General features: G+C 37.2%; 1 protein-coding gene across 1 annotated transcript in view; it reads right to left on the bottom strand.

The window, feature by feature from the left end:
- Positions 1 to 257: 257 nt before the first annotated feature.
- Positions 258 to 22,668, bottom strand: part of LOC108270583 (histamine H3 receptor) — a 28,411-nt gene continuing 6,000 nt past the window's right edge. The window contains exon 3 of the mRNA XM_017477413.3: positions 258 to 5,501. Coding sequence (XP_017332902.1) covers positions 4,632 to 5,501 — 870 coding nt within the window. The 3' untranslated portion in view covers positions 258 to 4,631. The remainder of the gene's footprint in view (positions 5,502 to 22,668) is intronic.

A 22,668-nucleotide genomic window follows, 5' to 3' on the forward strand; every position in this document is an offset into this window, starting at 1 on the left:
CTCAACTAAAATTTGGGTGGTCTGATACACAAGTTCTATATTTCATGTTTTATGTAGTTTAACATAAAACTTGTATCCATCATTTGATCTCAAACCCAAATGCCTTTGGTGTATAGCACAAACACATAAATTATATATTATATAAATATATGAAATATATAAATATATATTATATAAATAGTTTCAGCAGGCACTGTACATCACTCTATCACTAGTCTCAAATAAAGATTGTGACTTTTTTTTTTCTTTTTTTTTAAAATCCTGCATGCACATCCTTGGATAATAAGCACATGGATTATTCATGGTCTCATGATAACATTCTGTTCAGCACATGGAGATTTGGCAGACTAAATCCTTACGATATAGCATTGTGATATTAATAAACCATGGAGAATGTGATGTGAAATTTTAAGATTCTCCAATAAGAACATGTGCAATACTGTGCTTGAATTGTTCCTTCCAATGGGAAGACATTTATCTCCTACAAAAAGCAAACAATTTTTAAAAAAAATGTATACGTAGAGTCTCCCTCCGAATGGTACGTAGCAGGCAGTGAAGATATTTAGAAGAAATCATGACAAGTTATTGGTAGCACAGATTGTCAGGGTGAGTTTGGGTATTTGTGTAAGGAATTTGTCAGGTATTTATGAAGGTTAATCTACAGTGCTTCTCTCAAGATAAACGTAACAGATGGCTTTTATCTTGTATTTGTGTGTGTGTGTGCGCGCTTGTTTATATGATGTAAATTGCTTGTTCCTGAGTTGAAGTTCTTCAAGACTGCAGTGTTGAATTGTTTTGGTAATTTTAAAACATCAGACCCCAGTCTGTTATCATGGGAAAATTGAACATTCTTGCAGCGGCACAGGCTTTGCTCTAAAAATGTCTCTCTCGAACAAACAAAAACTCGTCTTGCTACACCATTTTGTTATTGTACTCCGCTGCCTCCTCTCATCTAGTCGTCTAACTGCCAAATTAGACTCATTACAGCGCCATCACTTTCCTCTCACACTTGAGTCTTGCAAACATTCATTGTTTCCTCTGGTGGAGCCATGCATATTGCATGTGCTCTTCTTCTCAGCCATTCGAATTCTGTTCATGCGGTTTGACCAGCTGCCAGCAGACTCTCGATGCCTGACTTTCCTTTTGGAATACCTTGGCAGGTACGGAGCTCTCTCTCTGAGTCTCAACTAAACATCATCAGTTGCATCATGCAGGTTGCAGCATCTATTATCCTTCATTATAATCAGTTTGCAGTGTTCGCTTTTCCAAGTCATTCAGCATCTGAATGGGATGTGATTCTGTGCTTGGAACATCATCTTGAGTTCTGTTTTAAAATGTACAGCTGTATTTTCTAGCTTGTTGTTTCCCCTTCTATTCTTGTTCAAAGTCCAAAATGTTTTTGAAGAAAAACGGTTGTGGTGGCACCAGCATTCGGTACAGTGGGGCTCATTTATTATCTTGCTTTTGTCACAACAATGCAAATGTACAACATCCACCCACTGACCATCTGCCAGCACCGTCCTCACCCACCGCCCGCTTTCATCTAGTATGTGTGCAGACAAAACTCACATCACTATTGCCACAGGCTCTTCTCTCCAGCCTCACTGCCCTATAGGGTTGGTGACATGCTCGTGATGATCATTGTTTAGACCATTTCTGCATCCGGTTCTGAAAAAGTTCAAAGCTTCTCTTAGATGTTTTGTTTACTAGTAGTGAAAGAGTAAATACCATGAGCAGATTTTTAATAGGGATGCATCAATCTGATGTTCATAAAGATGCTCCAGGACCAGGCAGTACTATGCGGCGTAAGCGTCATGTGGTTTGTGTGGCTAATTTATTAGAGGGCACAAGGACGGAAGACATGAACCTGCAGAGCAGTATCACAAGGCGTGCAATATGAAAGCAACGTGCCATGAATTGTGCTCACGAAGGTATTCGAGGGAGGAGCAGTGAGCAAGTGTGCTGAGAAATGTTGCATGTGAGAGAGAGCACATCACTTCTGTGAGAACTGAGCCACAGGCGCTTCCTTTCCTTTTCAAGATCCAATTTACGGCACTCCATTTTAACAACTACGTTCACTGATGCTGCTCAGTCTACTCAGGTCTGCTGTCCCTGTGCTTGCTATTAAAGACACTGTTTAAACACCACAACATCTCAAACATAACGCACAAGGAGTTCACTGCTACGTGGCCACAATCAACACAGAGCTAAATAAAACGTTCCTCGACGCTCCCCTGATTGTGTAGTAATAAGTACTCACAAAACATGAGCTCGTACACGTTCTAAAAAACTATCGGTGCATCCATAGTTTTAATATACGCGTTAATAAAAACCCACCATCCAAAACAAATCATCTCTCAAGAGGTCTAACGATTAATTGGGACTGGATCAATCTCATGCTCGGGTTCCTTGTAAACTACAAGCCAGCGATCGATATGAGCATTATCAGCAGCTGTGTGAGGCACAACATGTGTATGAGCGTGTAAAGCAGTTCATTAAGCTCTCAGGCTCCTGGAGCTGCAGCGTGGATGAGATAACACTCTTAAATGAGTTTGTGCCTGCCTTCCACATCGGCTTTGCCCTTGGGCACTGGATCATTCTGCCACGATTTAAACTGCAGTGCAGCCTAAAGTGGAAGTGTGTTGACGCTGTTCCCAGCTCTTTAATGAGTCTCTTTCTGTTTTGTCTTCACCCACAATCTAACAAGAGAATATTAAAGGTGGCTGTGAAGACATGCAATAGCTGTTTGATTTCTAGCTACGTTATGAGGATAGGCTATTGGTAGTAGGCCTACATCATCATCAAGTCCAAAAAGGAAAAATGCATTTGGAAATGAAAAGGAGAGATCACACATTAGAGCAGCGCTCTTAACGCAGTACTGTGGCAGTGACAAATGTGGTGAAGGTTTTGAGGATTTTTGACCTGCTTTCCTGTTTCATCAAGACGTGTAGTCACAAGATAACTTCAGGAATCTGGCCTAATTAATATTCTCCTCATATAAAAGATATTTCCAATACACTATACTTCACCGAGTTTTATGCCATGTTGTCAGTGGAATAAATGACAGATCCACAGATTTTGGCCCATATATTTTCTCCATTACCTATGAGAGAGATTACTCATTAAAACAGTCAGTGAATATGAGGAACTTAGTTTGAATACTGATTTGTGTAGAACACTTATGTTGTATATGAATATAATGAAACTCCACGCCTTTTCAGAAAAAAATATTATTCACCAATCAAAATGCTTTTTACATCTATGAAAATGTTCCGTACCTTTCACTCCTTTGCCTGTATTTATTTATTTACTTACTTACTTATTTTACTTCATTCAGCTTAATTTGCTGTTTAACACATAACATTGATGAAATGGCTGTTTTAACAGACCTTAGGTTTGCAGAGGATGCTAGTGATGTTTAATTAGCCTTTGCTTAAATCTGAGCTATTAAGACACGAGTGCTCTTGAGTGTATCAGGAAAAATAGCTTTTACTTTTTAAAGTGTGGAGTGGAATGGAGCAGTTCACTACAGCACTCTGCGCTGGATCCAAGTCGTAATATGAGATTTGGACTGCACTGGACAAATAAATCAAATAAATTTCTGTGCAAGACAGAAGGGACAGTTACATGACATTTATGAGACATTCTGTTTGCTCAGAAAATTGTGTTCGCATTTTGCAGTTGGATAAAGGTCTAGTCACTGTTTCAGGTAGTACTAAAGATAACTAGACATTAGGGCTGACTGCTTATAACGGACACCTGTAGTGCGTTTGTTACTGCATGGCATTTTAAAGTGGTCACAAATGTCAAGTTTATTTTATGCAAACAACAAATCGATTGAGAAGCAGAGGAAATATAACTATGTACAAGGATTTTTTTTTTTAAAAAATCACCCTTTAAATGATTGTTTCTAAAAACTTAACTTTTTTTTTTTTTTTTTTTTTTTTTTTGGACTAAGTCACAATTCATTATTTAAGTGCCAACAATACAATCACACACCATGTGTGGGTCCAGACATCCGCACACACTCGAATTGAGATCCCATTTGTCATTATTTGTTAATACGACAGATTAAAACAACAGAACAGTTGCTCAAGTTCTGCTGTCATTCCAAATTATAAATCAAACCTGTGAAAACACGGGGAAAAAACTTAACACCAGTTTATCTCACATTCAGAAACAACACCAGACTACATTCAGAGTGCTGCAAAGGGACGCAGAGAAAGTCTCCACAAAACTTTTTTTTTCTTCTTCTTTTTTTTTTTCCTCTGCTTTCCTTGGCATTATTACACTCTAAGTGCTGTCTAGCTGAATGCACATCACTGTTATAGAGGATAATCAGAGAATGAACTATACATGCTCATGCATTAAAAAAATTCACCAGCTAACATCGTTATCGTTCATGTGGATTTCATGTGGAATCAATGTGGATTTCTGAAAAACGAAAACGGGCAATCCAAAATGAAAATGTTTTCTCTATGGGACATTTAAAAACCGCTTTCACGCCGCACAATTAAGCTACCTGTGTTCTCATTGATTTTCTCAGACACGAGCATCTTACAGGCTGCTGCCTCAACATTCACACATAATCCCCACTGACAATTGCAGACTGTGTGAAATCTTATCTGCTGTCACTGGCAGGATGGGGTGTCCTCGTGCGGCCTGACAGATTGCCGTTTCGAGCAAAGGATCTTAGCAAAGGCCCTGCGAAAGCTGCTGTGACACAGTGGGTACAGGAAAGGGTTGATTGCTGAATTGAGCCAGAGAAGCCAGAATGTGACTTCGTACCAGTGATGTTCTATACATGTGCCGCTACAGACTGCACGAATGATCATGAGCAAGGTGTACGGAGCCCAGCACACGCCGAAAACACACACTATTACTGCCAAAGATTTGGCGATCTTCTTGTCCCGCGAGAGGCGTGAATGCTCCCCATTCCTCATGGGTGCCTGTGACTGGATCATGCGTGTCTTTAACCAACAGCTCAATGCTCCTTTCTTCTTATTGACCGTCTTCAGAGAGAGAGAGACTGAGTGGCTGCAGCTGGGGTCTCCGCTGGAGGACGGAGAAATCTCCAGGTCTCCCTCGATCACAGCCGAAACGGCTGCTGGTTCACTGGAGGAGACTTTGCGTGTCCTGACAAAGAACACTGCGGATGAGGGTGACGCACCACCGTCCATCACCCTCCAGCCGTCCTCTTTCTCTGCGCCGCGGTGAGCTGCACGGCTCTTGTTCCGCCGCTGGATGTTGAGGTAGATGCTGAGGTTGAAGAAGGTCACTGAGATGAATGGTGAGAAGAACTCAAAGGTAGATGCACTAAGCAGGAAGTACCATGTGCAGTAGAACTCTGCAAAGCACTCGTCAGCCGGAACGATGCTCTCGCCAGCTACATCCTCCCAAAAGATAATGGCGGGGCCGTAGAGGAGAAAAGCCAGCAGCCACACGGCCAGCATCTTTCCCACAGCATGCCGAGTCATTCCCTGCTGTGCTCTGTACCTCACCTGGGAAATCAAGTAGACAAGAGGTATAATCAGTAGGGTTGTAACGATACACAAAATTTTTATTTGATACAATACTGTTTCTATACAATGTATTTTCCATACAGCAAACAAATGCACCTGAATATGGAAAGCATTGTCATAGTAATTTTGTTATTTCGCAATAATTAAACCTTAATAATGAGAGAGTTTGTGGGATTCATTCGGACCCTTACCAGCATATAACAAACCAAAAGCTGTGAATTAGAATATAACACAATCAAACATGGCTAATTAAACATTTGCTCTCTGGCCCAGCTTTCACTGGTGAGCAGGGTTGCTAGGTCTCACAAAATTCCCAACTCAACTACTTCTCAAAAACATGCACGAAGGCCAAGCAATATAGGTATTGGAAATGGGAGACACTTTTTTTCTTCTTTTTCTCAATCTTTGCAACTTACATCTAGACATAAAACAACATAAAACATAAAAGCTTTTGTATGAGACCACCCAATTTTTAGGTGAGTAAATGAAAGTAAAGAACACTTAATATTCGGTTGCGTTTCCCTGGCTTACAAATAACTGCATCAAGCCTGTGTCTCACTGACATCATCAAATTGTTGAGGTCTTCTTTTGTGATGCTTTTACTGCAGCCTCTTTCAGTTGTTGTTGGTTTTGAGGAGTTTCTCCCTTCAGTCTCCTCTTCAGGAGGTGAAATGCAGCTCAATTGGGTTAAAGTCTGGTGATTGACTTGGTCAGTCTAAAACCTTCCACTTTTTGCCCCTGATAAAGTCTTTTGTTGAGTTGGCAGTGTGTTTTGGGTCATTGTCTTTCTGCATGATGATGTTCCTCTCGATTAATTTTGATGTTTTTAAGTTTTTCTTCACAGCTCTCATACTGTTTCTGTCATCAGCTGTTTCTGTTTTTCTTGGCCGACCCATTCGGTGTCTGTTGCTCAGTGGTTTCTTTCTTTTTCAGGACATTCTAAATTGTTGTATTGGCCATGCCCAATGATTATGCAATGCTTTTCCTGCTTTTTTCCCATATACAGCTTGCGCATCATCATTTTGGCTTATCCTTTTTAACTACAAATTCAGTTTTCACAGGTGAAACTCAAGGCTAAAACCAAGAGTAGATGTTCACAGCTATTTATTGTTTAAACAATCAATCACACCTGGGTAACAAGAAACACCTGTCAGTCACATGTTCCTATATTTTTGCTCACCTGGGTGGTCTGAAACAAAATGCGCCATGTTCTGTGTCATTTAACAAATCTACATTTATTAACCAGGAAATAAATGCTAAACTCTTTTCTCATATTCATCTTTTGATCTCGAACCCAAATGTTTTCAGTCTACAGCAAAAGCAAATGAATTGGCCTTTCCGTTCTAATAGTCTCAGACGGGACTGTAAGTGAAATTTTAATGACAAATAGCCTACTTTATTATGTAGTCTTTTAAATGTGTTAGTTTAAATACAATACGAATGTTAATTATTCAGACATCATTAAAAAATATATTTTTAAACATCAGTTGTCTTTTTTTTTTTTTAAATATTTATAATCAATTAGAATTGATCATCTAAATATGATTGCTGCATTGAATAATTTCAGACTTGACCTTTTAAACTGATTCATTTATTCCAAATCATCCGACTGTTACACCCCTAATATCAAGCCATCTCATATAAAGACACAAAGAAACTGGCCTGACTGCTTATATCTTGCTGTAATATGTTCACTGCACAGCCTTAAGGTTTATGCTTTTTTTTTCTTGTAGCCAGTAAAGTCATTTTGTTGGTGTTTGCAAAATGTCTATTTTCATTAAATTAACTAATTTAAATTGTTTGATACAGTGGTCTATTGATATTGATGATGTTGTGCTTAACAAAAGTCTGCTATTTTCACAAAATGAAAATGTTTTGGGAATAGGTCCCAAGTCTGTATCATAATACTCCTCAGTGTAAAAATAAGAGAAGTAGAAGGTTCACTGGGATAATGATGTTATCTGTGAGCCACACCGTTACATGGTTCTGTGCAGTTCTCTCAAATGGCCTGTTAGTGCAGCAGTTTAAGTTCTGTGCTAATGACTAGAAGGACTGGACTGACACCATTGGGCCCTTGAGCAATGATCTTATCCGTCTACTGCTCTGGGCTTTACACTTGGATTAGATTCTGCCTGGCTGGTACAGATGAGTGTGGAGGTTTGAATACTCCATGGTTTGCAGGTGAAATATACCTCTATTTCACAAGTCATACAGCTATAAAAAATAAATAAATAAATAAATAAAATATTTTTAAAAACAGAAGAAATGTAAATGCTAAACAACCCAATTCAAACATTAAAATCAAGACAGTGGTTTGAAAAGATAAAAGAATGAGCACATTTTGATCAGAGAATAAAAGTTCTATAATATTTAGATGACATTCAGAAAAAGATCAACTATGATCATGTAAATTGTTTCAATATGTAAGAATGAAATCATTTGGGGGTGTGCCGTGACAGGAAAATAATCAGCAACAGTTACCACCCTGAAGTTGATTATTTTCCTATAAAAGAATACCCACTCTAATGTGTTTGTTCTTTCTTATACCACAGCATTTTACCAATGGTTCCAATTATTTTTTTATTTATCAAACAATGTATACTTTTATCTATATATAGTTACATTTAACATTGTGGATCATCCTCAAAACAGGTTAGTTCCTGTTATCACTTACGTTATAGCAACTATAAACAATTGTTCCCTCACCAGCCTCTCTTTTTTTTCTTTCTCTTGAAGTTAATAAGACAAAAATGCAATAATTCATGTTGCAGAGAAATGGGAAAATGGTCTGTTTTCACGTGGCAGACTTTCCCATGGCTCTGACTGTTACAAAGCACTGACCCTGACGCCTTTCATAAATCTGAATATAACATCAACTCACAGAAAACCTCACCATATTATGTGACGTGCTGACTATACAAGTCTGCACTTGACCATGTAGTTCTATGAGTTAATGAAGAAACGTCTGAGAAAACAACTTGTGCTATGATGTTATAAATTAAATGTCTTCAACTGCATGTTTGTTTGGCAAATAAAAGTACATAGGAAAGCATCAACTTATTAAGAGCAGTATTCCAGTTCTTTGCTCTCTTTGCCCCCAGAATCGATCACCAGCAACTGAACAACACACAAGACATTATAGCCCTTTGTTCTCTATGATTTGTTCTTTAAAAGAAGTAGGGGGTTGTGACATACAATAAATAACCCCTGGTACACCACTACATATTTAATATTTGCAGTGACAATAAGTTACCACAACATTACTATATGAATCTGTCTTGGGTTTCCTTGAGATATTAATCAAACCGATTTAATGCACCTCCTGTGTGTGTGTGTGTGTGTGTGTGTGTGTGCGTGTAAAATTATTGTTTAATTGAACTGTTGGGAATGTCCTCTGCTTTAACACAGTTTATTGCTGTGTTTGCTTTACAGCTGGTACCTAAGTGTAGACAACAGTAGAGTAATAATAATATATTTAATTTATATAGCGCCTTTCCAGAGCTCAAGGACGCTTTACAATGCCATGAAACATAACCAAATTGCAACCAAACACAGAAAAGAAATACACTATAACCAATTGGGACAGATAACACTGAGAAAACAGATTAAATTAATTGTTATTTGAACTCTGAGATGGATGTGATGCTGTGAAGAGTGAGAGGGAGAGAATTACAGATTTTATGTGCTACAACACTGAAAGACCTTCCACCCATGGCTGAGAGACGAGATCTAGGGACAGAGAGAAGTCCGAGTCCAGAGGACCTCAGAGAGCGGGTCGGGTTGTAGGGGAGAAGCAGTGCGCTAAGATAGAAAAGTGCCAAACTGTGAAGTGATTTAAATGTGAGCAGGATTATTTTATATTTAATGCGAAATGAAACCAGTAGCCAATACAGAGTAACTGTATCCTCTAGTTTCAGATAATACACACCTTGTTAGGCTTTCTCAAATTGTAAGGCACAGACTGGGGAATGGTGTGGACACTCCTGTTCCTGATGTGTCGGAGAGAAACCAGAACCAGGTCTGTTATATATATATTTTTTATATTTATCTGTGACCAGCTACTAAAAATATAGTGACCCAATTAAATAGCACTTTTACGTAAATAATTAAAAACTATTAACTGAAATGAATGCTAAAACAAACATCTATGTCGAGCAGTTTTAAAAAATCCTTGATATTATAAGTTTCTGCACATTTTACATTTCCCCTAATGTTAACACCTGAGTCAGATCACACAGGGTCTGATAATCTGAACACTAGAAATGCCCAGGTCTGAGAGTGAGAACCGGTGTCTATGTGGAGAATATGTGTACTAGTTATAACATAATTGTCATTTCTACCACAGAATTGCTATTGAATACTTGTATCTGTCTGTAGGTGTTGATTAATTTTCTATAACAGCAGCTAGCAGTAATTCAAGCTGTAAAAGGAACGAGCGACAGGCAACCATTCATTTTCTGAGTACACGCATGGCACAATGCCTCGATTTCAGCAACAGTGTGACATGAGAGTTGAGATATTCTCAACTTTATGTAATCTAGGTTACGATGCAGTAAAATGACAAATCCAAATAACTGTCTCGATTAATTCCTTGGACCAATTTTTTTGGCAGTTGTCATATAGCATTTTTTCATTCACCTTCTCACAACTTTAGGTCCTACTTGCAATTAGTTCCTATGTACTGCTTCACTCAAGACAGAAAATGGAATAAACTGTAGCTTCCTCTTATCCTGTCATATACAACATCTCATTAAATGTGTATCAAAATATTACAAAGAAAAATAAAGCTTGGGAGAAAATAGCAGAAAGCATTAGTGTTTTCCTGAAGAATGTTTGTAGCTACTAGCTAGAACAGTTAGCTTGTGCTGCTAAAAGCTAATATCATGTTTGACACATAACATGTAAACCAACAAGTTTTCACACCAATTAGTACATAATTTGTGTTTTACTAGTTACAAGAAGATATAAATTATATATATATATATATATATATATATATATATATATATATATATATATATATATATATATAGGTATGCGGTTGGTGCCTCTGGTGAGTGCATGTAGCTAGTACAGTAAGACTGTACTGCTAATGAAGCTAATAATATGAAGCCTGACATGTAATGTACATCAAATAACAAATTTTCCACACTTAGTTCACTTTATTAAAATATTAGAGTTAAAAAACGCTGGACGGACCGTACACCCCCACGAGCGATACCAGTAGCACTTGCTCCACTCCCACAACTGCAAACAACATGAACAACTTAGGTTCATTCACATCATAGGTTTGTATCACATGTAATGCAGAAGAGCTACATAATAAAGTACACAAAGTCTCATAATATACATGTTAAAAATGTGCTGTTATTTAACACATAATCGTTGATATTGTGAAATCTTCTATGAGGAGACCTTTTAACATGAGAAAGTCTATAGGACAGAAGTGTTGGTGCTTTATGATTTTACTGTAACTTGTTTCATGGTCATTTGACAACATTAAATGTAACTATAAATGGTTAAAATGTATGATGTGTTGTTCATTAATAAATAAAATAAGTGGAAATTTACTGTGGTACAAGATGGATAAAACATTTCACAACTTCAGACATCACACCACCCCATCATGCATTATTTTTATAACAGCATGCTCCGTCTTGTTTTATTCCTTACTTATGAAGTAGCGTTAATCATCTTGCAGTAAAATTAGTGGACGTTTTTGTCATGTAATCATTTTTAGCATTATATGCAATTGCAGCACTTAAAGCCCATGAAATGGCTATAAATGAAAATTAAGTTCTATATTTTTGTTTTGCTCCAATACTCCTGGTTTTGTAGATCCTAGAGTAGTGAAGCCACCTTTCATCTAGTGATGGATGACAGTGGTGTTACTGTGCGAGCTTAAAGTAGGTAATGCTCCCGGGTCCAGCCAGAGAGAAAGTGCAATGGCTTCTTCCTTTTCAAAAGATGACAAACGAGACTGAGGCAGTGAAAAGCAATCATCTGCTTCTGTTTGGCAGTGTACAAGTACAAGTCTTTAAGGTGTATTTTTGCAATATATTTTTCTTTCACTACAACTGGAAATAAAAGTTGCCTCGGGGGAAAGTGGCATGAGTGTTCTGGCCCACAGCTCTTCCTAACTTTTATTAGAGCATTTCACGCCTCACAGCTGTGAATTCAGAGATCACATAAAACCTTGGTTTGTTTGCAAATTTACACATTTCTTTTTTCATTCCAGTTCTGACAGGATGCGTTTTGTGTATGTCTCTTTTATGCAAGTTCAATGGATGAAAGGTTCAAATGCTATTTTGTACAAAAGGTAGCATGATGAAACCCTGTGTTCATGTCAGTTCAACTCTCCACTTGTTCAATAATGTTCAGAAATGTCAGAGAAACATTCAACATACAAGAAACACTTCTTTTGAGGCTCAACTCTTCTGAAATGTTAAAGGTTTACACTAATAGTTGATTAATGACTGATGGAACACACTTGCTCTTTTAAAAGGAATTAAAGAAATAAATAACTATTGATGTGATAAACTGGATGCAGTGATGTTCTTTAAGAAAACTGGATTAAATATCTATTCAGGACTCACACAAAAAACTCATTATGTATCAAATGGCAGAATATGCTTTTGATACTGTAATAGCTGCAAGTGTGTATTTGCTTTTAGAAAAACAGGACGCCACTCTGCCCTCCGTTTTATAAAAGGCAAAGCTGCTCAGCGATCAGGGTTTTTTCCTCCATGGAGAATTAGAAGAAGAAAAAGAAGAAGCCTTTATTTGTCATATATACATTATAGCACAGTGAAAGTTTTTTCTGCGCATATCCCAGCTTGTTAGGATGTTGGGGTCAGAGCGCAGGGTCAGAGCGTAGGGTCAGCCATGAGCAGGGAGGGTTAAGGGCCTTGCTCAAGGGCCCAACAGTGGCAACTTGGTGGGGCCTGGGCTTGAACCTCCAACCTTCTGAATAAAGGAGGTCATTTCTTAAAACTGTATGCCACCTCCCGGTGTTGGAAGCGCAAAATAATTTTGAGCTCACTGACCACATTTGTACAAATTGTACAGGAACAGTTCAATGTGAAATTGTGATTGACTTCAATACTGGAACTGCTCTGATGTGGTGCTCTGATTTGATCCCCTGCTGATTTTGTACGTTTGCCCACTGACAAAGAAAAATGTTCAGTCTATAATTTTAATGGTAGTTGTATTTGAACAGTGAGAGACAGAATAACAACAAGAAAATCCAGAAAAACACATGTCAAAAATGTTATAAATTGATTTGCATTTTAATGAGGGAAATAAGTATTTGACCCCTTCTCAATCAGAAAGATTTCTGGCTCCCAGGTGTCTTTTATACAGGTGACGAGCTGAGATTAGGAGCACACTCTTAAAGGGAGTGCTCCTAATCTCAGCTTGTTACCTGTATAAAAGACACCTGTCCACAGAAGCAATCAATCAATCAGATTCCACACTCTTCACCATGGCCAAGACCAAAGAGCTCCCCAAGGATGTCAGGGACAAGATTGTAGACCTACACAAGTCTGGAATGGGCTTGGACCATTGCCAAGCAGCTTGGTGAGAAGGTGACAACAGTTGGTGCGATTATTCGCAAATGGAAGAAACACAAAAGAATGTCAATCTCCCTCAGCCTGGGGCTCCATGCAAGATCTCACCTCGTGGAGTTGCAATGATCATGAGAACAGTGAGGAATCAGCCCAGAACTACACGGGAGGATTTTGTCAATGATCTCAAGGCAGCTGGGACCATAGTCACCAAGAAAACAATTGGTAACACACTATGCCGTGAAGGACTGAAATCCTGCAGCGCCCGCAAGGTCCGCTGCTCAAGAAAGCACATATACATGCCCGTCTGTAGACTGCCAATGAACATCTGAATGGTTCAGAGGACAACTGGGTGAAAGTGTTGTGGTCAGATGAGACGAAAATGGAGCTCTTTGGCATCAACTCAACTCGCCGTCTTTGGAGGAGGAGGAATGCTGCCTATGACCCCAAGAACACCATCCCCACCGTCAAACATGGAGGTGGAAACATTATGCATTGGGGGTGTTTTTCTGCTAAGGGGACAGGACAACTTCACCGCATCAAAGGGACGATGGACGGGGCCATGTACTGTCAAATCTTGGGTGAGAACCTCCTTCCCTCAGCCAGGGCATTGAAAATGGGTCGTGGATGGGTATTCCAGCATGACGATGACCCAAAACACACGGCCAAGCCAACAAAGGAGTGGCTCAAGAAGAAGCACATTAAGGTCCTGGAGTGGCCCAGCCAGTCTCCAGACCTTAATCCCATAGAAAATCTGTGGAGGGAGCTGAAGGTTCGAGTTGCCAAACGTCAGCCTCGAAACCTTAATGACTTGGAGAAGATCTGCAAAGAGGAGTGGGACAAAATCCCTCCTGAGATGTGTGCAAACCTGACAACTACAAGAAACGTCTGACCTCTGTGATTGCCAACAAGGGTTTTGCCACCAAGTACTAAGTCATGTTTTGCAGAGGGGTCAAATACTTATTTCCCTCATTAAAATGCAAATCAATTTATAACATTTTTGACATGCGCTTTTCTGGATTTTTTTTGTTGTTATTCTGTCTCTCACTGTTCAAATAAATCTACCATTAAAGTTATAGAATGATCATTTCTTTGTCAGTGGGCAAACGTACAAAATCAGCAGGGGATCAAATACTTTTTTCCCTCATTGTATTGTAATCAGCACAAGAGATCTGGAAAGACACTCCTGAATATTTGTACTGTACATTGAGTACTAGACCATTATCAAACAGCTGAATTGTAAATCAAATATTTAAGATGTGGTGTATGCAAGCACTTTTATACTTATGTTCTCTTATAATGTCTAAACAGTGAGCAGCAATGGAGAAAGTGCTATTAAAATACGAATGGTATATCTCCAAAAGTATATTTTAATTGTCAACACCTTTTTTAAAAAATATTCTTAGAAACAGTTTTTAAGAGACAGTTCCTGAGAATGAAGATGACAGGCAAAATACAGGATACCACCACAACCACGTCCACCACTACTTCTATGTTAAAAAATATAGATTACATAGTATTTTATTAAATAATATTTAAATGTCTGACAACACACTGAAGGAAAGAAATACATTAATTATTTCTTTATCTCTGCATCTCATTAAATGAGGCTTAATCTAACAATAGCAATTAGCAACAGAACTGCTTCCTGTGGGTGGGCAATTATTTTTGGAAATCATTAACACTTTGCTCTGCTGATGAACAAGTAAAAAAAAAGTAGTTACATTGTTCCAAATAATTATAACAACTTCTTTCTAGGAATAAAGGTATTACCATCTCAGAGTAGGATTTTGTACATTTCTCTTAAAACCATAGAGGGCCATAGAGACACAAATTTATTTCTTCCATTCTGTGAGCAGTATGTGAAGCTGAGCAAAGTCATTATAAGCAATTACATGAGCAGCTTTTCTCACAGACATTTTATGGTTCTTGACAATCTGCTAGGGCAAGACTGCACTGAGCAAATTGTGTTTTTATCCAGATGGGTAGTCATTAATGCAATATGGCCACAGTGTGATAGAGCAAATAAGTAATACTGTGTACCATGATAAGGAAATCTGGAAATAAAAATGCTAGCAGGTTAAAGTTACTTCTAGGTGCGCACGTCTCTTGAAATATGTTACAATATATTTAAAGCAGGATGAGCTACTTATTCCCAACAACTATTTATGCATAGGTCTGAAAGGAAAGTGATCCAAGTGATCCATTTAAAAATATTCTAGCATACACTGGGGAAAAAAGTTCAGTATTTACTTAATTCAAATGTGTACATTGGTTCCACGTGAATAAGTTGAGCTGTATTTACTCAGTTTGTTTTTGCACATCCAACATGACCTGATCATGTATATTCAAAGCCCTGGAATAAAGTCAAACTCCACACAATCACTCAAGCGCAGGATCATCCCAGGAGCATAACATCAGGAGGCAGCAACATTACGTCCCCAACATCCCCGAGATTTTATAACATAACTGGATCACATTAACACTAAATTAATTAATAACACTCACAAAATTCAAACTAGTAGATTAGATATTTATTTAAATTAAATTTAGTATAAGCAGTTAAATCATGTTTTGATATCTATACATAGTGTAAATCTAACTGACCACATACTTTATTTTTTTCTAGTGTATTTTTTTAATAAAATAATTGAATCCTTGAAATGTCAAAAAAAGGAAGTAAATTGTAACTTGAGATATTTTATGCAGATAGATATCAGATTTGAGCAAGCAACATAAACATTTATGTTGAAGATTATTTTATATAATTATTATTATTAATTCAAACTAGCTAGTTATAGTTGAGTTACATTAGTTTGATTATTTGAAACTGTTTTAGCAACACTTTCATTAGGAACCTCAAACAACAATCAGAGGGCACAAATACACCTTACAGTTGATAGCCTCCTGAAAAGTTGCACTTGAACACAGATTACTGACTAATGTGTGGTGGGGAAGGGGACAAGGCTTCCAGGATGTCAGTTAATATTGCAATATTTGCTAAATAAAGAAAAAGAATTTTTGGGTGATAACTTGTAGCAGTGATGTTTAAATGTGCAGCTTTGCAGGTCTGATATCTACGTACAACATTCTGTGCCTGCCTAAAACAAAATAAATGGTTATACCAGGTCATGGCAGTAGTAATCACAAAAATTACTTTTACCAGACTGTTCTATGGGCTGCCATAGACACCCTAGCCATAAGAAGATGAAGAAGAAGAATTAAAGTTGCAAACAGCATGTACAGAGCCTTGCACACACAATGGCAGCTAGGGGGTGCCATAACAAGGTTAATCTGGGACTCTCGAGACATAGAAAGAGCTGCAGATAGCTTTGCTCCATCTTGATATTTTTTGACCTGTAGTTGGTGCTGTCATGAAACTTTGTATGGACTCTCAGCTCATCATCCAAATGTTCCATTCGAACTTTTTTTTCCAACATGCAAAACAATTGCCCAGATATGGCCCCACATGGATTCATCCATATCCTACAGGTGGCTGTTTTTGCTTACAGTAATCTAACAAAACTGACATTATTCTTATCTTCACCTTTTAATTAGAGCTGCAATAACTAATCGATAAAATCGAAAATAATCGATTATGAAAATCGTTGTCAACGAATCTCATTATCGATTAGTTGTTCTGTGTGTGGCGCAGGGTGCATTTACTCATTGCGTTACTTCTCTTCCGAAAACACACTTCGGAGAGTACAGACCAAAGTTTTGTCCCAAATGACGTACTATACACTTATACTATGTACTATATGCTTGAGATACTGGGTAGTGCCTGAAGATATTGCCTCATACTGTAAGATGTCCAGATATTGCCTCATATCTGATTGGCGTCTTCGCCGTAAGATTCATCGCTGTGTCACACGCAAACAGTCTGCAGTGCCAAAATTCCATTCGATAACTTTCGTTCACTTGGGTCTATTCCAGGGAATCATAGGAAAGTAGAACTGTCGATTTAGCCAGGGGTGTCGCTAGGGCTAATCATTCGAGCCTGAAATGTTTTTGTTCTAGCCCCGGATATTTATTTTTTTGCCTGGAACTACCCAGGAGTTTAGTGGAAATGTGGTAGGAATTAACTAAATGTTAGTTTGAATGTTAGTTTGCTGCTTCAGAAGTTCCTAATCAACTCTTGTGTTAGCTTCCCCTTTAACTGTATTGTATTTTTAATTTTTATTTTATTTTATTTTTTTAATGAAACTCATGTTTCTTTGTTGCAGTTGGTGCATTTTTCATCACCCTTCCCCACTCATGACAACCATATCACTACCATCATCAAATAAGAGAGACTGTAGCAGTCAGGTAAAATTAATAAAAGTGCTTGAAGTGGGCTTGAAGTATACTTAGAGCTTACCGGTATGTACCAGGAATGATTCTACTTTCTTCTGACCCTGCTCAAGACAGACGAACACTGAACTAGCGGATTCACTCTTTCTCTTGAGCTGCTTTAATCATCATCGCAATTTAAATCATTACATGATGGGTGCTGAAAAGAAATTATTCAGAAAAGCAGTTCCATTTTATAGTCCTCCTCTTGGAAGGCTCCGTAGTTAGAATCCTCACCTGGTCTTTTGAGCAAAGGCTTTTCTCCGTATCCCCCTTAGAGCTGTTTTTAACATCCTTTATTAATTTTACTCTACATTTAACAAATTAAGGTACTTTCCACCACATTTCCTTTATGGGCTTATCTTTTCCCCCAACTGATTAACAAGTAATCAGTAAATATTAAACTTATTAAATATTTACACTGAGATACTGTGTTGGCAATGTTACAAATAAATATTAAAAACATGTATTGAAATTACTGCTTTATTCTTTTGCTTAGTGTCAATAGTCAATAGTACTTTTATTACATTTAAATAATAAAACATTGAGCAGTAGCATTACTGATGTAATATGTGAAAAGGATGCTTTGTGCTATATTGCTCTAATATATATACATTGCCAACATGCAAACAGGGAGAGTAATGGCATCTTTTTTTTTCAACTTCAAGCACTGACAGATGAAAAAGATGACAAATTGTGTGTGTGTGTGTGTGTGTATATATATATATATATATATATATATATATATATATACACACACACACACATATCTAACATATTGTATAAATATGAATATGATAGAGTTACAATAACTACTTTGATCTACTGCATAAAAACACGTTATTTTGGGTAGAATTTGTTAGCTTGTTACAAGTGAACAGTTTCAAAAATCTAAATTCCATTCTATAAATTTTATTATGAGCCAAATTTGGTGAAAAAGGAGTAGCAGAAAAAGTTTTAACAAAATCCCAGAAAATCTAGGGCCATAGGGTCTATTGAACTCAGCATGATCCAAGGAGTCTAGGGACGCCTGGCACTGAAATTTTGGCCAAACTTTGACCTGTTGGTGGCACTAGAGCTTCGTGAGCTTGGGGCCCAGATTTGGTGTCTTTGTAGCTGAATGTGTCCTGAAGCTGTATGCCAAATTTCACAACTTTTTACCATACGGGTCTATGGGCTGCCACAGACAACCTAATGGATTCTAATAAATAGAATCCATAGAAAAACAATAGGTGGTTTGCACCTTCTGTGCTTGGCCCCCTAATAGGCTGTTAATATGGTATCAAAAGTAAAGGGGTAAAAAGGTTATGATAAAATGTTTTTGTGGTTAGTGTAATCTCACACAAAAATAGGAAAGAAATCTAACATTTAATTGAAGTAAACATTTATTCTTAAAAAATGATAAATAAATAAATAAATAAATAAATAAATAAATAGATAGATGAACCTGATTAAAAATATTTTTTTTTAAAAGCAGACGTGTAACTATTTATTATAGCTACTGCCTGATTTAGGAAGGTCAACATACTTTTGTTATTGCATTTGTGTATTCTCTAATCTTCCCCATGATGATGAATGACTAAGTATTTGAGTATGACATGTATTTGAGTTGGGTGAGTCACTGGGTGAATTGTAACACAATGCTGAGATTTCAGTGAACGTTTAGCATCTAGGACACTTCAGGTATTTTGCTTGCTCCTTTTGCAGCTACTGACAGCTTGATGAATACTGGCTGAATTATTTCAACCCTTTCTGATGGCAAGAAATCATTCAGGCTTTTCAAATCTGAATGCTGTTTAAAAAGATTGCATTGCTTTACTTTACTGGCTCACAGCTGGGCTTCACTTCCTCTTAAACAGGATGGATTTCATCTTAACAGGAAATTATTAGATATGCATCCCATGCCTCAGATGACTTCCACAACACTCTAGAGAGATATTCAGGGTGAGCCCGTTCACTTGGGTTCAATGGACTTTGCAATAATAGTGAATAAAAGAACCTCCTAAATTATATTCATCCAGCTCACAGCTGTATTGTTACAGACTTCCAGAACCACTTTTTACTCATTTGCCTTTTTAATGAAAGTACATTCAACAAGTATTCAAGCTTCCCTGGTGTATTACTTACTATGCCTTTTAGACACTATCATTTTTATATCTCATATCCATATTTATTCAGAAGTGACACTGTATTATCACTAGAGGTTTTGATTGATATGAAACATTTTTAACTCTCCACTACAAACTCCCCAAAGAGCTTTTGAAAATACTTATCATCATGCATAAATAGTCTCCTGTAAGAATTTAGTGCAGAATGAATTATTCTGTTATCTTGCTGGCTCCCATTGCTGGCCTATAAGCAGAAAGTTCTGCCCTTACCAGCAATAAGCACCTTAGGAAGTGGTTTTAGCTAGCTAATTAAACAGCTAGCAATCATATCTAAGTCAAGATGTCTATTCTGTTCACTTTCTTTGACAAATAATTTTCAGACAAATTTGATTCTGTCCTTTCTGAAGTATGTGAATTTCATTTGATAAACCTAATGATAGATATTACTTGCCCTTGTCTTTGCTACTTAGCAATGGCTGTACTGTTCACTGTAAGTAATGGATGAACTGTTCACTACTTAACAATGATTGTACTGTTAACTATAACTAATGGATATACTGTTCACTATAAGTAATGAATTAAATGTTCACTGTTAGCATTGGATGAACTGTTCACTGTTAGCAATGGATGAACTGTTCACTACTTAACAATGGGTATAATTGATTTTACAATAATAGATTAATTTCTCGGTTGTGCAGTGGCAAGCCATTTGTCAAATTGACATGAAACCTTGGCTATTTCTCAATTCTAAGAATTCAAAGAACGGATTTGCGTTCTCGTGAAGACCAGTCTTGACAGGCTATCTTGGAAGAACAAACTCGGAAAGGCAGGAGGACATAGAACACATCTTTGCGAGAACTGAGATATTCTGCGATCTTCCTGGTGTGCAATGGGCCGTCCCGCTACATTTCTAATAGCAGGATAGGGTCATCATCTCTTCGGTACTCCCAAAGTAATATGATTCAGCTGGTAAACAGATTTACTGTTAAATGGCTGATTAACCAGTAATAAGTAATAAGCTCTATATTACACCTGCGACCTCATGTTAACTAAAAACTAAGCTAACGAGTTTACCGTTACCTAAAGCTAGCATAGTTTAAATTAGGGATTAATTAGAATTTTCAACAACCTCATATATATATATTTCAATCTAAATCATATATTCTTTTTAGATGCATATTTAAATTTTTGTTGTTAAAAAGACATTAAAACTTAGTCAATAGGCTCAGGCTTCTATCATTAGTCATTGTTTTGCCGCAATAACTTCTGGGACTTCAAGCCGGTACGGTGCACTCAAGTCTGCATCCGATGTATCCTCGATATCAAGAACACATCCGGGTAATTTCATGTGCCCCCGGTACTTGTGTTCTTGAATATTGGAATTGAAATGATGATCTCACAAGGGCACAAGTTCGCATAAGAAAGCATATTGAGAAATGGCTCTTGTTTGAATATAGGGTTCGTACAGATGCTTCATAAAATAAAATAAAATTCCGGGGCTTTCAAGGACTTTCCAAGCACTTTAATTTTTTTCATGAGCTGTCATTCAAACATTGTTTATTTCTTCTTTTTAAATTCTTTTAAAACTCTATGTGCTCACATACTGTATTTAACAAAGCCGATCACAGCTGATTTTTCTGTTGTCAGACAATGGAATGAGTATGAAATAGAAACGTAGTGCATTAAAACTACATGTTAACCAGCAGTCACTTACACGCCACTTCCAAGCTGCTGCTCTGCACTGCTGAAATCCTGATTTTATAACCGGGACGTCGTCTGACAAAATCACCATACATATAAGTTCCCCTCTACTGCATGAGTTATTACATCTTCATAATATAAATATATGTTTTTATGTATTTGTATTACTTGAATTAGTTTAAGTAATATAAATATATGAAAACATTTTGAAAAAAAATGTTTAGGTGGGGTATCTGGTAAATGTGCAATAGTGGAAACTACAGTGATATATATATATATATATATATATATATATAAAATAGCATAGCATATAAATAACACAGAAATAACACAAAATGTATGACATGGCATGTTCTTTTTTGTTATGTCAAAGTTAAAGCCCCTTTTTTTCCATTTACATAGGAAAATAGTAATTTTGTATTATTGCCTATCAATAATTGGAGATAAATGAATTGTTGCCATATGGCAACACCATGCAGTAAAGGGTTATAGACAATGCCTGTGCTGTGATGTCGGCTATATTTACATGTAAAGTAATCACTCAGAGAGAAAGTTAGAAGCAACAGAATGTCGTTCTTATTTTTTCTCTCACACTGAATGTGCTGCTCTTCTCTGCCCCTCACTGAACAGAGTAGCCGCAGAGAGAGGTGCACCTGCGGTGGTAAAGCAAGACCTTGCGTACATGGCCAATACTGGCGGCTCTCTTCTACGGAAAGTAGCTAAGGTCTGTCAAAAAATAAACAGTTTAAAGTTTTTAGTGATTTTGTATTTATTGACTTTTTATAATTCAAGCACTTTTTAAGCATCACTAGACAAAAAAAGGTTAAAACTAGGCTAGTTTTCCAGTACTTAAATTTTAAAAAGCCAAATTCAAGTACTTCAAGCACTTCAAGCACATTGTACGAACCCTGTGAATACCTTCCTTCTTTTTCAATCATATCCAATGCAGTGATTGAGTAGAGAAAAAAAAATACAGAAATATCTTATCAATGTATTAAAGTTATTGTGTCAGCTGGACTCTGAGGCTAATGTATGGACGCAATATTATCTATCAGTAATTATCAGTAAATGCCTACGTCAGCTACAACTACATGGAGAAAGACGATCCTCTGAACTTCAGCATTCAGATGAGGTTGAGATGGTAAAAAATTTTGCTCTTTTCAAATATGAATGCCAGTGTCAATCCATTTATGCACTGTACCCCACACCTTGTTACATTATTCATTTCTACGTACCTAAGACCATGTCTCTTTTCTAGTTATTCCTGTGTTATACCATGCCCCTAATAATCACAGGAAAACATTTTGTATTTGTTGAGTACTCTATTTAAAAACATGAGTGAAAAGCAGCTGTAACATACTATTTCCTGTTTTGATCACTAATTTTTCCCTCGGTAATATTTCCTTGTCACTTTGTATCATTGCTCCCATGTTGTTTGGT

The sequence above is a fragment of the Ictalurus punctatus genome, chromosome 10, assembly GCF_001660625.3.
Source record: "Ictalurus punctatus breed USDA103 chromosome 10, Coco_2.0, whole genome shotgun sequence".
Taxonomy (NCBI): domain Eukaryota; kingdom Metazoa; phylum Chordata; class Actinopteri; order Siluriformes; family Ictaluridae; genus Ictalurus; species Ictalurus punctatus.